This window comes from Mixophyes fleayi, chromosome 1 (genome assembly GCF_038048845.1).
Source record: "Mixophyes fleayi isolate aMixFle1 chromosome 1, aMixFle1.hap1, whole genome shotgun sequence".
NCBI classification, from domain to species: domain Eukaryota; kingdom Metazoa; phylum Chordata; class Amphibia; order Anura; family Limnodynastidae; genus Mixophyes; species Mixophyes fleayi.
Genome location: NC_134402.1, coordinates 205,101,078 through 205,118,687, shown reverse-complemented (window position 1 = coordinate 205,118,687; position 17,610 = coordinate 205,101,078). Strand labels below are relative to the sequence as shown.

Sequence of the window (17,610 nt, the reverse complement as noted above, 5' to 3'; positions counted from 1 at the left end):
TAAATGTATTAAGAAATGATTTCGGCAAGTCGCCAGAAATCGGCGACTTTGCAGGGAAAATTTAAAGCGGCGAAGGCTTGTAAAGGTAAGTTTGCCAGCGACTTGTAGAAATCGCTCCTTTATACATTTACCCCCACATGTTGTTTGGAGCAGGCAGTACTGGCCTGCCTTCCCTGCTCCCAAGTACTGAAAACCTCCACAGTAGTTTTGGGAGGGTCCTGCATGTGGGGACCAGACAGCAGCACCACTGGACACCTTTCTAGTAGAGCCAGCAGAATTGTAATAAATCATGCCAGTGCTGGCTCCTGAAGTTAGCACACAGATAAGGCCCTCCTTGGGTATCAAACCCATGACTCTGATACTGAGAGGCATAAGTGCTAACCACTCTGAGCAATCATGCAATATACAATAAGAAACAATAACATGCCTATCTGTGAGGAATTTGAATGCTCTCCCTGTGTTTGAGTGGGTTTCCTCTGCGTGACTAATATATATATATATATATATATATATATATATATATATATATATATATATATATATATATATATACATACACACAAATCAATTTATTTTAAAATTTAGGATAAATAGCAACACTGAAAAAAATAATTTAAAAAAGCAGCAACAAAAGCCAATCTTTGGGAAGGAAGTTGTCTAATTTTGCATGTTTTGACCCTCTTCACAGACTCCATGAAGAGGAATTGCAATGGTAACTGCTGCTGAAAGCAGGACTGCTCCCAGCAGCAATTTTTCCAGGCATTGCTTAAACCACTATTACCTGGTGCCTTGGGTGGTGGATTGCAGGAGATACCTCCATTAGACTGTTCACGGTCACCATAGTCATAGGTTTCCTGTGGCTTTGGTTTAAATTCTCTTTTGGGACGAGAGGAGGCTTCGCATACTCGATCCTTTAGCTTGTCTGATAATTCATCAAGAATCTGCACCGCTTGTCTGTGATAATCTAGCTGCGCTTCCACCAAAGCAGACAGCTGACTCACTTGCTCCACCTAGTGACATAAGGACAGTTTATATCTAGACTGTAAACTTTTATATTTTTTCTCACATTCTGAACTATAAACAAACGATTGGAGCAATTTATTACTGCTTTAATAAATAGATAATAAATTAATAAAGCAATTACTGCTCTCACAAAAGTGATCAATGATGTAGTCACTGCAAAGTCTAAGGGTCATTTCTCCATACTCATTTATCCTGAACCTTTCTGCTGCTTTTGACACTGTTTATCACTCTCTTGTCCCACACGTTTCACTCTATTGGCCTTCGTGACAGTTTTTTCCTGGTTTACTTCCTACCTATCAAACCACTCCTTTAGTGTTTCTACCTCTCACACATCCTCCCCTCCACAACCACTATCTGTTGGGGTCCCATAAGGCTCTGTTCTTGCCCTTTACTTTTTCATTGTACACCTCTTCTCTTGACACACAAATCTGTATCTCTTCTCCTGATCTCTGTACTATCTTGTGTAACAAACTGTCTTTCTGCTATCACACATGGATGTCCCAACGCTACCTAATGCTTAACATGTCCAAAACAAAGCTTATTATCTTCCCTCCTGCCAGAGTCATCACCTTCCCTCAAATCTCTATCACTGTTAAGAACACCACAATTTCCTGAGTCTCCCAAGTCCACCGCTTTGGTGTCACACTTGACTCCACCATCTGCTTTATTTCTTACATCCAGATTATCTCCCAGTCCTGTCGACTGCATTTTAAAAACATTGCCAGAATACACCATTTTCTTACTCAACATGCTACCAAAACTCCTATCCATTCTCTCATCATCTCCCATCTTGACTACTGCAACCGCATGCTATCTGGCACTCCTGACACCCATATATCGACCCTTCAATCCATCCTAAATGCTGCTGCAAGACTTAACTTCCTCTCACCGCTACACATCTGCTGCACCTCTTTGCAAATCCCTACACTGGTACAATGTTTCCTCCAGAATCCATTTTAAATGACTCACTCTGACTCACCCTTACCTACCTACATCGGGGCTCCGTTCGTTGGTGGGGGGAGCAGGGTAGTCAAAAAAAAAAAAAAGATACTACTCACTGATCGTGGCACTGGCGTTCCTCCTCCTTCCTCTCTGCACTGTCAACACTGAATGACAGGTGTGACATCATCAAGTCACGCCTGTCATTCAGTGAGGAACAGCACGGAGAGGACCAAGAAAGAAACAAGAAGACAGAAGAGAAGAAAGAAGCTAATAGAAAGGTAAATAAAAAAAGGGAACAACGCAGAAAGGCACACTATGAGGAAAAAGGAAAGAAGAGAGGCACAGTAAGATAAAAGGGGGAGAAGAGAGGCACAGTAAGATAAAAGGGGGACAAAGAGAGGCATAGTAAGATAAAAGGGGGAGTAGAGAGGCACAGTAAGGAAAAAAGGGGGGAGGCACAGTAAGGAAAAAGGTGGGGAGAGAGGCACAGTAAGAAAAAAAGGGGGGGAGAGAGGCACAGTAAGAAAAAGGGGGAGAGAGGCACAGTAAGGAAAAAGGGTCCCTTTATTAAATGTGCCTATGAATTCTTTAATGGCAGGTTGCAGGTTTCATTTAATAAATAAACCTATTATTTTAATGTTGGGGCTGGAGGAAGGCCTAATTATTAATCATGGGTGGTACGGATTTAACGCCGGGGGTGGCTGTAATTTTCTAAATGTACCCATTTTTTTTCCCCAAATAGGGCCCCTAACATTCCAGGATCCAGAAAAGCCGCAACTAAAGAAGCCTGCAGCACAGGTGGTGAAAGTGAGAAGAACAGGTAGGAGAGAGCAGCAAAGTCTGTGAAATGTTGTGATTCTAGTGGGACAATTCCAATTTTTGGTGACCGTTCAATGGTGTACACAACAATGCAGGGTTTTTTTCTGTAGGAGGGTGGTCTGGCCACGCCCAATGATGCATTATCAATGGTATTTTTAATTTGCAGTATCATTGCTAGTTTTAATGTGCATTATAAATTTTATTTTTAGCGTGCGGTATCGATGCTAGTTTTAGTGTACGTTATCAATGGTATTTTTAATGTGCGATATCATTGCTAGTTTTAATGTGTGGTGTCAATACCCATTTTAATGTGGTGTTTTGATGATTGTTTTAATGTACAGTATTTTAGTTTGTGGAAGCAATGATTTTTCTTATGCAACCTAAGCAAGCCCTCTGGGAGAGCTGTAAGTGTCATTCTGTGGGCTGTAGGTGATGTAATGCAGGATGTGTCACTATGCCCTTAATTTTAGATCTTAGACAGGGGGGTCTTAAGTGCCCCGGTCCCCCCGAAGCCTTAATACAGCTCTGCTAGAAGGCAAAATTATTTACATTTAAAAACAAGTGACAAGCTTACCAAACTTGCTGTACACACACAACTTATTATAAGCAGAATTATTATACCCATTTTAGTAACTTCTTCTCACAGCATGGTATCTATAAACATCATATTTTGCTACGACACTCTACAACTACTATTTGATCCAGATCAGCACAGATCTATCAGTATTAAAATACAGGAGACTATTGGGGGTTTGCGTTGACTCTCCATGATCTGTCCTGATAAAGTATTCTAGGCAACACTGACTTATTCAGGAACAAAAAGGAGAAAATAGCGTAGTATGTCCTTTACCAATAAGATGCAATATAAAGTGTGTGTATTTTACCTGTTCATGTTTATTTCATAGGATTCATCAACATCTTTTCGCCCATTATACAAGAGCCTTTTGCAATCTCACTACCTTAACCAGCCAAAGCCAAGAGAGGGTCAAGAAAACTTTCAGCAGCAAGATCTATTGCTGTTTTGGAGCTACTATTTATAGCATTTTTTATATATAACCGTGGAAGACCAGTTTATATAAGCTTTTTTTACTTATTGCATTGAATCAAACTAGGCTGAGAAGCATGGAGCTAAATAGATGAATTGTGCACAGCTAGCCTTAAATGACAATGTGTCAAGAGTAAAATGCAGGAGCTAGGAATCAAAGGACAGTCCGCATCCTAAAATAATAATAAACCAGGTTCAGCACTCACTAATTGTACCCAAATTACGTATGTGGTAATTGAACCTATATCTGTTTACAAATTGGCTATAATGAGTGCAGTGGGGTGCCAACAAAAATTTATTAACATAGAATGAAAATATAATATATCTAATCTCAAAGCATGAAATTGGTATATAGGTAATTATGCACTGGCAAGAACTGTAATTAGATCGCCCATACATGACACATGAAAAGAGGAGCTTATGATGTTAACAGCTATCCATAATGTCCATGTGGATGGAGTCTCTACGACAAGTCAAACAACGAACCAGATGAAATGATGGACTTTTAAATAAAGTTCCAATCCTTGCAGTAAATTGCTCTGAAGGAAAGTGCCCCTAGTCCTAATGTCCGTGCCGAGCCCGGTCAGTCTCTGTGTAAAAGAAGGTGCAGCGCTGGTCTGTGTTGGAATCCGAGAGTCAGCGTGCGTTCCAGCGTGGAGCGCATGTAGCTACTTCCTGGGTTGATGTGCTGGTTGCCTGCTAACGTGTTTCGTCACGTGACCGTGACTTCTTCAGTGTATCATTGCAGCTAGATGTATCATGTGTTCTATATAATGCTTGTTACTCTATGATTGGTCCATATTGTAAAATTCCTGTTTTTGTCTATTTCACATTTGGACACATGGGGCAACTTGCAATAATGTCTTTAATTAGGAAGAATAGATTTTTCATTGTTACTGCTGGTTTAGTAATGTTCAGATTATGTTTATCATAACATAATTCCAATTCATGTTAAACATCATTTGCTTAATGAGATATCAGAGTTCTACACTACATATTAGACAAATAATGTGCAGTATATAATATAATATAACAAATATAATGACTGCATCAGTAGTAAATGATACATTCGAATAAAGTTAAAATTGATTAATTGAAATATGCCTCATTATTCCTCATAGGTAATAGACAGTCAAAATTACATAAGTCAAAGTTAAACAAGTGAATATGGCTAGAAATACAGCTAAATAAATCGATATATGGTTAATACACCTATCCTGTATATGCGTTTTTTTAACTAATAGACTAATGTTGGATATGTATAAAAGGTGCTTATATGGTAACTAGGTTTTAACTTCTTTGGTATTTGTACAATCTAATTAGGTGAAAAAAATAGTAGACCAGATTTTTTGAACATGCATGGGTCAAAAATAGAATTGCACACCCTTCTGTTGTGAATTTTTACCAATAAAAAAACAAGAATGGTCAAAAGTAGAATTTATATCAATCCAGGTTGGATTTTGTGGAGTAGAGAAAAAGTGGAATGGGGCCCTACCTCTGGGGCTACTGTCTTAAGGTGCTGCAAGTGTTGATGTTAATGGCATGAAGTGTGTGTTGACCCGTGTGGTTGGCAGGGAGATCAACTCTATAAGGGCAATGGTCTACAGTACTTGTACTACTTACTAATTATGCCCACCCAGTATCGCTTCCAAGTTCGGGATGGGTTTTGGCCTTCACTGGGTGGTGAAAGTATAGAATAAACCCTAAAAACTTACCTTCCAATATCAGGGCTTCATACACAACTCTGTATGTCAAAATGGATGTTCATGCCATCGGGGGGCAGTGTTTTAAGCTCATAAATCCACCTTAAATCTTCTCTATCAAACTTTTTCATAAAGTTGCTCCCTGTGACAGGATGGACCGCTTATGCCACCCTGTCTGTTGTTGCTGGGAACCAGCTGGGCTTACTTTGCCACCGTTCCCTTACGTTATCCCAAATGCGCCCTCTTGCCACAGTAGGAGGGGCTTGCAATGCTGCCACCACTTAGCTCCTTTATGGCGCTCAGAACCACGTGCCTTCTGGGTAACTGTCACTGCTAGTGCACTCCTGTGCTGGTACACTTGGGCTGGTAACTCCGGACCTCTTACTATGGATCAGGGTTGCTGTGAATGGATCCCCCCTGGCCTATCACACTGACCAGAGCTACAGGGTAGTGGCAGAGCGGTGGTACTGGAGAGTTGGGTCTAACCTGAGAAACAGTCAGTGAACGGATTAGATTTAGGGTCCAATTTGCAGGTCACAGGATTACAGCAATATTGAAGTTATCAAGCAGGCTCTTGAAGCAAAGAGTGAGGTTTTATTTCGCTCAGGTGCCCTGACAAGGACAGTTCCACTGATTAAAGGCTTCAATGGTCAGGTCAGATGGAACATCAGAATGCTACATTTCAGTGTGCAGGACAGTGCTTTATATACAGATTTGAACACAGGCTATTTTTAGAATCAGGATGTAACCAGATTATCAAAACATACATTTACATGGATTGCAAGGCTAACAATATTTACACTTATCTGAGAAATTCTAGACACTCTGATCATCATCATCATTTATTTATATAGCGTCACTGATGCCACAGCGCTGTACAGGGAACTCACTCACATCAGTCCCTGCCCCATTGGAGTCTACAGGGGAGGAGAGGGAGAGAGAGGGAGAGAGAATAGGGTCAATTTTAATAGCAGCCAGGTAACCTACTAGTATGTATTTGGAGTGTGGGAGGAAACGGAAGCACACGGAGGAAACCCACACAAACACGGGGAGAACATACAAACTCCACACAGATAAGGTCATAGACGGAAATTGAACTCATGACCCCAGCTCTGTGAGGCAGAAGTGCTAACCACTTAGATGTCCTGTATCTTGTTTTTAGACACAGGAAATCTAGTAGCAAGGTCTTAATTAACCATTCCTGTCTTCAAAAGGTCTCGCACATCAAAAGGCTTGATTACCATGAGACCTTTTGTTCCAACAGTTGCAGAATACACATTCCCAAAGAAAGGTATAAACTTCTAACAAGTCATTTCCCCACATCACAATACACAGCAGACTTTCTAAACAAAGGCTCATTGTATCAGATATATACATCAGAAATAAGGTATTTCCTTTAGTAAGGGTAAAGCAGAAAAAGCTAATTTTCTACCCTGGTCTCAGAAATAACGATTTCCTATCTCAAAATATACATAATATCAAAAGTAAGTGCATTGGCAATTATATAAATAAGTGCCCTGCACTATTCCTTTAAATAAATTTATACTATAAGTTATTTATAAGTGATCCAGTCACACTCCTCCACTCCTTGTCCATGCAGCAACCAGCGTGCCATGTCCGACAATTTGGCTTCTGGTCCGCAGTCTACTAAGCTTACCAGAGGGGATCAGGCTCTTCCTGTCGAGACCATCCGCATTGCAGTGAGCCATTCCTTGCTTGTGAATTATGTGAAAGTCATAAATTTGAAGAGCAAGGCTCCAGCTCAACAAACAGCCATTTTCCTCTGAGGTGTGTTAGCCACTTTAAAGGATTATGATCAGTCACCACAGTAAAATGTCATCCATACAAATAAAGTTGAAGTTCTTTCACTGCCCACACAATGGCCAAACATTCCTTCTCAATTGTGGCATACTCCATCTCCCGGTTTAGCAGTTTTTTGCTCAAATTGGCCACAGGGTGCTCCTGCCCATCTGGCACCACATGGCTAAGTACTGCTCCCAGTCCAAACGGTGAGGCGTCAGTTTGCACAATAAAGTCCTTGTCATAATTAGGCGCCAACAGTACTGGAGCATGAACCTGGGCTTCCTTTAATGAATGAAATGCCAGCTCACAAGCGGGTGTCCAGTCAACTACTTTCGGGAGTTTCTTCTTAGTGAGATCTGTCAGGGGCTTCAATACAGTACTAAAGTCTGGAACAGAACGTCTGTAGCCCCCTGCAGTCGATAAGAATGTTAGTACATGTAACTGGGTCGTGGGCTGGGGCCAGTCTCGGATTGTCTCTACCTTAGCTGGTTCTGACCTAACCCTTCCTCCCCCCACACGATCACCCAAGTATTGTACTTCTGACATCCCCATCTAGCACTTCTCTACCCTAAGTCAAACATACCCACCTCATCTTCCCTAACACCAGCCCTATTTGCTCCAGATTATCTTCCCAAATCTTACTGAAATTGGAAATGTCCTCTAGGTAACCCTGAACTCTGTCCAACTCATCTACAAAAGAATACAGGGCAAGGGGTAGGTGTCAGACATGGGCACAGGCAGGGGACCTACTACGTCCACAGCCACTCGCTGAAAAGGTTTCCCAATTATTGGCAAGGACCTGAGGGAAGCAAGAACACTGGAGCGCCCGAGACGCTGACCCACATCACAGGACTTACAGTAGGCCCGAACGTCATCAGACATTCCAGGCCAGGGAAAGTTCTCTGTCAGGCGCTATAGTGTTTGGTCTCTGCCCTGGTGTCCCGCCATAGGGATTTCACGGGCAACTGACAGTTGCGCGTGAAAGCCCCATGGTACCACCAGTTGAACTTGTTCCAGGAATGGTCTATCCCCATCTATCTTCCTAGCTATACGGTACAACCCACCTTCACGCCAGGTCACACTCCCTACCTCCATCGCTGGAAGGCTGCTGCCAGCCTGGTGCTTCATGCCCTCCAGTGAAGGACCAGAGAGTTGCGCTGCCCTGAACTCTTCCCTGTGGCCCTCACCATCTTCTAAGTCAGGATATGCTGCAGGGGGGTCTTTGTTGGGGTGACTAGGGTCAAAGTGGGGTCAGTCAATGGGGGGCGATCACTGTGGTCAACTATACTCACCGCCGGCGCTGGCATACTGTTATGGACAGGAGAATCACCGGGCACTCCCACAAGAACAATTTGGCAAGAGACAACATCCTCTGCTTTGCTAGGGGATGTAGTATTTCCAGATGCCCAAAATCATATCAGTTGGGAAGCCATTCATAACCGCAACATCTCGCAACTCCTGGCCATCTCCCTAGTCCAGATACACTCTTGCGACAGGCACTTCCTTCTCCAGTCCATCTGCCACACTAACTTTGGCAGTGCGATCCTGCAATACTGCAGCAGGATCAATAAGATGGGGACTTACAACAGTAATTGAGGCCCCCGAGTCTCTCAGTTCTTCACCCTGCAGGGGTCCCACTTGGACCGGATGCAGGTTTCTCCACATGTTTTTTTTTTTTTGGACACACAGATGACTCTCTCCGCTGAGTCACCTTCAGACACGCCACGCTCCATTGGGCTGGCAGGGGTGTAAACAGTCTCTAATGGCTCACCTTCACCAGTTAAGCAAGTCAGCCGGGCACCAGAACTCGGATTAGGGGCAAGAGCTGGGGTGCTGGGGCTGTGGGAAAGTCCATCCTTGAATGACCGATATTCCCGCAGTGGTAGCACTCTCCAGCCTGAGCTCCGATGGGCTCTGATCACTCCCAGGGACAGGGCGGGGCAGTAGCTGGCGTGGAGTATCCAAAGGGTTAGGTACTTGCTTTTGGGGATGAGTAGAAGAGGGTTGTCTCCCTGTTTGTACAGTCCTGAGGTTTGCTGTTAGCCTGGCGCTTCTGCCAGTATGGCCTCACTGCCACATACTGATCAGCCAGCTGGACGGCTGCTTTCAGGGTGCCAGGCTTTCGGTCCAGCAGCCATTCTGTCACCTCCGATGCGCACCGTCTGTGAAACTGTTCTTGGCACATTGTCTATTACCTCATCCACGGTCTGGGCACCTGATCCACGAACCCACTTCCTGCCAGACTACCGCAGCAGGTTGGAAAACTCCTCATGGGTGGCATGGAGGTTCTTTGTAAAGTCCCGGAACTTAAGATGATAGGTCTCTGGGGTAATAGTGTACCGTTTAAGGAGTGCCCTTTTTACTATATCATAGTCCGCATAGTCCTCTGTGGGCACCTCACCGTAGGCCTCCACTGCACGTCCTTACAGTGTGGGCACCAGATAGATGCTTAACCAATTCCTCTTTGGGTACAGCGTGTAGTCTGCAAGTCCTTTCAAATACCTGCTGGTACTCAAATATTCCGAACACAGTCCTCAAATTTAGGCCAAGGTAGCGATGACAGTCCTGATACTCTAGGGGGCGCCTCCCTCCTAGGCTGCATGGTTGGTGACCTTCCCTCTTGGCGCCATGCCTCGATGACCTGTGCACGCTCAGCTGCAGATGCGTTGTCCCTTAAGGCCGCTAGCTGGATCTGTAGCCCGGCAGCCCTGCGCTCATCATAGGATAGAGGGGCTGGTTGTGCGGGTAAAGTCTGCTGGGTAGAGTCCTCTACAGGTTGTTGAGCAGGGATCTCTGCCGTTTGGGGTACCATGCTGTCGGTGCCATTTCCTCAGCGCCTCTTTCATCTCCGCCCTGTTTGGCGAATGGCTGATGTCAATGTTCTTGGCACTGCACAGAGTCTCGAGATCCCTGGACACGTTGGTGTAATCAGACGTCCTGTGCATTCTCCTGTCTGCAGTTATTCCTCTCTTGAACAACTCGGCTCTCCCGATTTGTTAAAGAAAAGCCGCCTGCGGTTATCCCACCGCTTGCCACCAGAAATTTGTGACAGGATGGACCGCCTATGCCACCCTGTCTGTTGTTGCTAGGAACTGGCTGGGCTTACTTTGCCACCGTTCCCATACGTTATCCCAAATGCGCCCTCTTTCCGCAGTAGGAGGGGCTAATAATGCTGCCACCACTGAGCTCCTTTATGGCGGTCAGAACCATGTTCCTTCTGCGTAACGGTCACTGATCGTGTACTCCCGAGCTGGTACATTTGTGGCTGGTAACTCCGGACCTCTTATTATGATCAGGGTTGCTGTGGATGGATCCCCCCTGGCCTATCACACTGACCAGAGCTGCAGGGTAGCAGCAGAGCGGTGGTACTGAAGAGCTGGGTCCAACATCAGAAACAGTTGGTGAACAGATTAGATTTAGGGTCTAATTTGCAGGTCACAGGATTACAGCAATATTGAAGTTGTCAAGCAGGGTCTTGAAGCAAAGTGTGATGTTTTATTTCACTCAGGTGCCCTGACAAGCACAGTTCCACTGATTAAAGGCATCAATGGTTAGGTCAGATGGAACATCAGAATGATACATTTCAGTTTACAAGGGCTCTCTTTATATACAGTTTTAGACACAGCCTCACAGGCTATTTTCAGAATCAGGAAGCAATTTGTTTACCCAAACATGGATTTACATGCAATGCAAAGCTAACAATATTTACGTTTATCTGTGATGTCCTAAAACTTTGCTGTGATCTCCTGCATCTTTTTTGGACATAGTGAACATTTGACAGCAAGTCTAATTATGGGCAATTCCAAAGTAACAGAGGTAACTCTCAGATTCAATGTGATTAAACATCTGGATTTCTTCAAATTTAAAATGCACATAAAGAAGCAAATTTTCACAATTGTATCCACTACTGGTGACTAAAAATATGAAGTGTGAACAAGCCTCACCATTGTTGTCTGCTGTAAATAAAACATTGTTTAATGTATTTGATGGTTGCATCTGTTACATTTAATCAGGAAATGAAATAAGACCCCTTGCATCAACTAACTCATTTACCTTTCTAACAATGTTTTCAGATGGGTACCATATCATCATCTTGTTTTGGCCATACCCACCCACCTCTGGTTGGATGCATCACCCGCACACAGAACTCTATTCTCATTTATATCAGTGACAGTACCACTGATACCTTAAATCAGTGGAACTGTCCTTGTCAGGAAACTTGAGCGAAATAAACATCACTCTGCTTCAAGACCCTGTTTGACAACTTCTTCAATATTGCTGTAATCCTGTGACCTGTAAGATTAGACCTTAAATCTAATCCGTTCACCGGCTATTTCTGAGGTTGGACCCAGCTCTCCAGTACCACTGCTCTGCCACTACCCAGCAGCTCTAGCCAGTATCATAGGCCAGGTGGGATCCATCCACAGCATCCTGATCCATAGAAAGTGGTCAGGGGTAACAGCCAAAGTGTACCAGCACAGGAGTATACTAGCAGCGACAGTTACCCAGAAGGAATGTGGGCATATTCGGAATAACGAAAGGGGACAGTGGCAAAGTAAGCCCAGACGGTTCCCAGCAACAACAGACAGGGTGGCATAGGCGGTCCATCTTTTCACAATTCCAAACTCAGACCCACGCTCATTAATTCTCCTCCATGCACCCTCTCCTTCATTGACTCAAAATACCAAGTCTTCAGTCCAACTACATGCCTAAAACTTTCTTGGCACTCACCAATGCTCATTACTCACCTTTTTTCAAGTTTTAAGATTTTCCTCTCATCTAACATTACCCTTGTTCTACAAGCATCAATTTTATTATATTAATGGTAATCTAGCTGGCAAAAGTAAAATGATGTGTGCACTACTAATTCTCCTGCTATCTTTGACACAGTTTACTTTAGTTAAATGTACAGAGTAACTCAAATGGTTTATTTTTATATTGTTCTTACTTTTGTCATTGTTGTTCATTGTTTAATCAAATATTCCACTGTAATGTAACTTAAGCAGTGATGTTGTAACTTAAGCATTGATGTTACAAATAAGCCCTCCAAATTTTCTGCCATGTACTTGCTTAGGCTAGGTACACACATAGCCGGATTAAGGGGGGGCACGTGCCTGGGGCCCCCCTCTCTCCGAGGGCCCCCCACCGCCGCGCAAATAACCTTCTATGGCGATGGCGGCGGAGAGGGGATTTTGCGGGCGGGTTCGGGGCTCCCTGCGTTGGTGGGGGGGAGCAGGGTAGTAAAAAAAAAAAATAGAGATACTACTCACCTGATCGCGGCGGTGGCGTCCCTCCTTCCTCTCTGCACTGTTAACACTGAATGACAGGCATGACGTCATCAAGTCAAGCCTGTTATTAAGTGAGGAGCAACGCGGAGAGGACCAAGAAAGAAACAAGACAGAAGATAAGAGAAGAAAGAAGCTAATTGAAAGGTAAGTAAAAAAAAAGGGAACAATGCAGAAAGGCACACTATGAGGAAAAAGGAAAGAAGAGAGGCACAGTAAGATAAAAGGGGGAGAAGAGAGGCACAGTAGGATAAAAGGGGGGGAAAGAGGCACAGCATGAGAAAAAAGGGGGAGAAGAGAGGCACAGCATGAGAAAAAAGGGGGAGAAGAGAGGCACAGCATGAGAAAAAAGGGGGGAGAGAGGCACAGCATGAGAAAAAAGGGGGGAGAGAGGCACAATAGTGGGGACAATTAATTTATGATGGGGTGGTTTGGGCGCTACTGAATGTGGGGGTGAGTTTGGGGAGACCGAGGTCCCTTTATTAAATGTGCCTATGAATTATTTAATGGCAGTGACAATTGCGGGAGATAGGTATATTTCTGAAATGTAAATACTATTAATTTATTGCTGGAGCTGTTTGGTAGGGAGGGAAATAGTATTCACATTTAATAAATAAACCTATTATTTTAATGTTGGGGCTGGAGGAAGGCCTAATTATTAATCATGGGTGGTACGGATTTAACGCCGGGGGTGGCTGTAATTTTCTAAATGTACCCATTTTTTTCCCCCAAATAGGGCCCCTAACATTCCAGGATTCGGACAAGCCGCAACTAAAGAAACCTGCAGCACAGGTGGTGAAAGTGAGAAGAACAGGTAGGAGAGAGCAGCAAAGTCTGTGAAATGCTGTGATTCTAGTGGGACAATCCCAATTTTTGGTGACCGTTCAATGGTGTACACAACAATGCAGGTTTTTTTTCTGTAGGAGGGTGGCCTGGCCACGCCCAATGATGCATTATCAATAGTATTTTTTAATTTGCGGTATCATTGCTAGTTTTAGTGTACGTTATCAATGGTATTTTTAATGTGCGATATCATTGCTAGTTTTAATGTGTGGTGTCATTACCCATTTTAACGTGGTGTTTTGATGATTGTTTTAATGTACAGTATTTTAGTTTGTGGAAGCAATGATTTTTCTTATGCAACCTAAGCAAGCCCTCTGGGAGAGCTGTAAGTGTCATTCTGTGGGCTGTAGGTGATGTAATGCAGGATGTGTCACTATGCCCTTAATTTTAGATCTTAGACAGGGGGGTCTTAAGTGCCCCGGGCCCCCCGAAGCCTTAATACAGCTCTGCTAGAAGGCAAAATTATTTACATTTAAAAACAAGTGACAAGCTTACCAAACTTGCTGTACACACACAACTTATTATAAGCAGAATTATTATACCCATTTTAGTAACTTCTTCTCACAGCATGGTATCTATAAACATCATATTTTGCTACGACACTCTACAACTACTATTTGATCCAGATCAGCACAGATCTATCAGTATTAAAATACAGGAGACTATTGGGGGTTTGCGTTGACTCTCCATGATCTGTCCTGATAAAGTATTCTAGGCAACACTGACTTATTCAGGAACAAAAAGGAGAAAATAGCGTAGTATGTCCTTTACCAATAAGATGCAATATAAAGTGTGTGTATTTTACCTGTTCATGTTTATTTCATAGGATTCATCAACATCTTTTCGCCCATTATACAAGAGCCTTTTGCAATCTCACTACCTTAACCAGCCAAAGCCAAGAGAGGGTCAAGAAAACTTTCAGCAGCAAGATCTATTGCTGTTTTGGAGCTACTATTTATAGCATTTTTTATATATAACCGTGGAAGACCAGTTTATATAAGCTTTTTTTACTTATTGCATTGAATCAAACTAGGCTGAGAAGCATGGAGCTAAATAGATGAATTGTGCACAGCTAGCCTTAAATGACAATGTGTCAAGAGTAAAATGCAGGAGCTAGGAATCAAAGGACAGTCCGCATCCTAAAATAATAATAAACCAGGTTCAGCACTCACTAATTGTACCCAAATTACGTATGTGGTAATTGAACCTATATCTGTTTACAAATTGGCTATAATGAGTGCAGTGGGGTGCCAACAAAAATTTATTAACATAGAATGAAAATATAATATATCTAATCTCAAAGCATGAAATTGGTATATAGGTAATTATGCACTGGCAAGAACTGTAATTAGATCGCCCATACATGACACATGAAAAGAGGAGCTTATGATGTTAACAGCTATCCATAATGTCCATGTGGATGGAGTCTCTACGACAAGTCAAACAACGAACCAGATGAAATGATGGACTTTTAAATAAAGTTCCAATCCTTGCAGTAAATTGCTCTGAAGGAAAGTGCCCCTAGTCCTAATGTCCGTGCCGAGCCCGGTCAGTCTCTGTGTAAAAGAAGGTGCAGCGCTGGTCTGTGTTGGAATCCGAGAGTCAGCGTGCGTTCCAGCGTGGAGCGCATGTAGCTACTTCCTGGGTTGATGTGCTGGTTGCCTGCTAACGTGTTTCGTCACGTGACCGTGACTTCTTCAGTGTATCATTGCAGCTAGATGTATCATGTGTTCTATATAATGCTTGTTACTCTATGATTGGTCCATATTGTAAAATTCCTGTTTTTGTCTATTTCACATTTGGACACATGGGGCAACTTGCAATAATGTCTTTAATTAGGAAGAATAGATTTTTCATTGTTACTGCTGGTTTAGTCATGTTCAGATTATGTTTATCATAACATAATTCCAATTCATGTTAAACATCATTTGCTTAATGAGATATCAGAGTTCTACACTACATATTAGACAAATAATGTGCAGTATATAATATAATATAACAAATATAATGACTGCATCAGTAGTAAATGATACATTCGAATAAAGTTAAAATTGATTAATTGAAATATGCCTCATTATTCCTCATAGGTAATAGACAGTCAAAATTACATAAGTCAAAGTTAAACAAGTGAATATGGCTAGAAATACAGCTAAATAAATCGATATATGGTTAATACACCTATCCTGTATATGCGTTTTTTTAACTAATAGACTAATGTTGGATATGTATAAAAGGTGCTTATATGGTAACTAGGTTTTAACTTCTTTGGTATTTGTACAATCTAATTAGGTGAAAAAAATAGTAGACCAGATTTTTTGAACATGCATGGGTCAAAAATAGAATTGCACACCCTTCTGTTGTGAATTTTTACCAATAAAAAAACAAGAATGGTCAAAAGTAGAATTTATATCAATCCAGGTTGGATTTTGTGGAGTAGAGAAAAAGTGGAATGGGGCCCTACCTCTGGGGCTACTGTCTTAAGGTGCTGCAAGTGTTGATGTTAATGGCATGAAGTGTGTGTTGACCCGTGTGGTTGGCAGGGAGATCAACTCTATAAGGGCAATGGTCTACAGTACTTGTACTACTTACTAATTATGCCCACCCAGTATCGCTTCCAAGTTCGGGATGGGTTTTGGCCTTCACTGGGTGGTGAAAGTATAGAATAAACCCTAAAAACTTACCTTCCAATATCAGGGCTTCATACACAACTCTGTATGTCAAAATGGATGTTCATGCCATCGGGGGGCAGTGTTTTAAGCTCATAAATCCACCTTAAATCTTCTCTATCAAACTTTTTCATAAAGTTGCTCCCTGTGACAGGATGGACCGCTTATGCCACCCTGTCTGTTGTTGCTGGGAACCAGCTGGGCTTACTTTGCCACCGTTCCCTTACGTTATCCCAAATGCGCCCTCTTGCCACAGTAGGAGGGGCTTGCAATGCTGCCACCACTTAGCTCCTTTATGGCGCTCAGAACCACGTGCCTTCTGGGTAACTGTCACTGCTAGTGCACTCCTGTGCTGGTACACTTGGGCTGGTAACTCTGGACCTCTTACTATGGATCAGGGTTGCTGTGAATGGATCCCCCCTGGCCTATCACACTGACCAGAGCTACAGGGTAGTGGCAGAGCGGTGGTACTGGAGAGTTGGGTCTAACCTGAGAAACAGTCAGTGAACGGATTAGATTTAGGGTCCAATTTGCAGGTCACAGGATTACAGCAATATTGAAGTTATCAAGCAGGCTCTTGAAGCAAAGAGTGAGGTTTTATTTCGCTCAGGTGCCCTGACAAGGACAGTTCCACTGATTAAAGGCTTCAATGGTCAGGTCAGATGGAACATCAGAATGCTACATTTCAGTGTGCAGGACAGTGCTTTATATACAGATTTGAACACAGGCTATTTTTAGAATCAGGATGTAACCAGATTATCAAAACATACATTTACATGGATTGCAAGGCTAACAATATTTACACTTATCTGAGAAATTCTAGACACTCTGATCATCATCATCATTTATTTATATAGCGTCACTGATGCCACAGCGCTGTACAGGGAACTCACTCACATCAGTCCCTGCCCCATTGGAGTCTACAGGGGAGGAGAGGGAGAGAGAGGGAGAGAGAATAGGGTCAATTTTAATAGCAGCCAGGTAACCTACTAGTATGTATTTGGAGTGTGGGAGGAAACGGAAGCACACGGAGGAAACCCACACAAACACGGGGAGAACATACAAACTCCACACAGATAAGGTCATAGACGGAAATTGAACTCATGACCCCAGCTCTGTGAGGCAGAAGTGCTAACCACTTAGATGTCCTGTATCTTGTTTTTAGACACAGGAAATCTAGTAGCAAGGTCTTAATTAACCATTCCTGTCTTCAAAAGGTCTCGCACATCAAAAGGCTTGATTACCATGAGACCTTTTGTTCCAACAGTTGCAGAATACACATTCCCAAAGAAAGGTATAAACTTCTAACAAGTCATTTCCCCACATCACAATACACAGCAGACTTTCTAAACAAAGGCTCATTGTATCAGATATATACATCAGAAATGAGGTATTTCCTTTAGTAAGGGTAAAGCAGAAAAAGCTAATTTTCTACCCTGGTCTCAGAAATAACGATTTCCTATCTCAAAATATACATAATA

The 17,610-nt window shown here is 42.8% G+C and overlaps 1 protein-coding gene across 4 annotated transcripts in view; it reads right to left on the bottom strand.

Moving 5' to 3' along the window:
- The window catches only part of SH3GL1 (SH3 domain containing GRB2 like 1, endophilin A2), a 183,475-nt gene that overhangs the window by 1,739 nt on the left and 164,126 nt on the right, over positions 1–17,610 (bottom strand). For all 4 annotated transcript variants that reach the window (XM_075204803.1, XM_075204801.1, XM_075204802.1 and 1 more), the window contains one exon: positions 782–1,010. In XM_075204803.1, the coding sequence (XP_075060904.1) occupies positions 782–1,010 (229 nt within the window). The remainder of the gene's footprint in view (positions 1–781; positions 1,011–17,610) is intronic.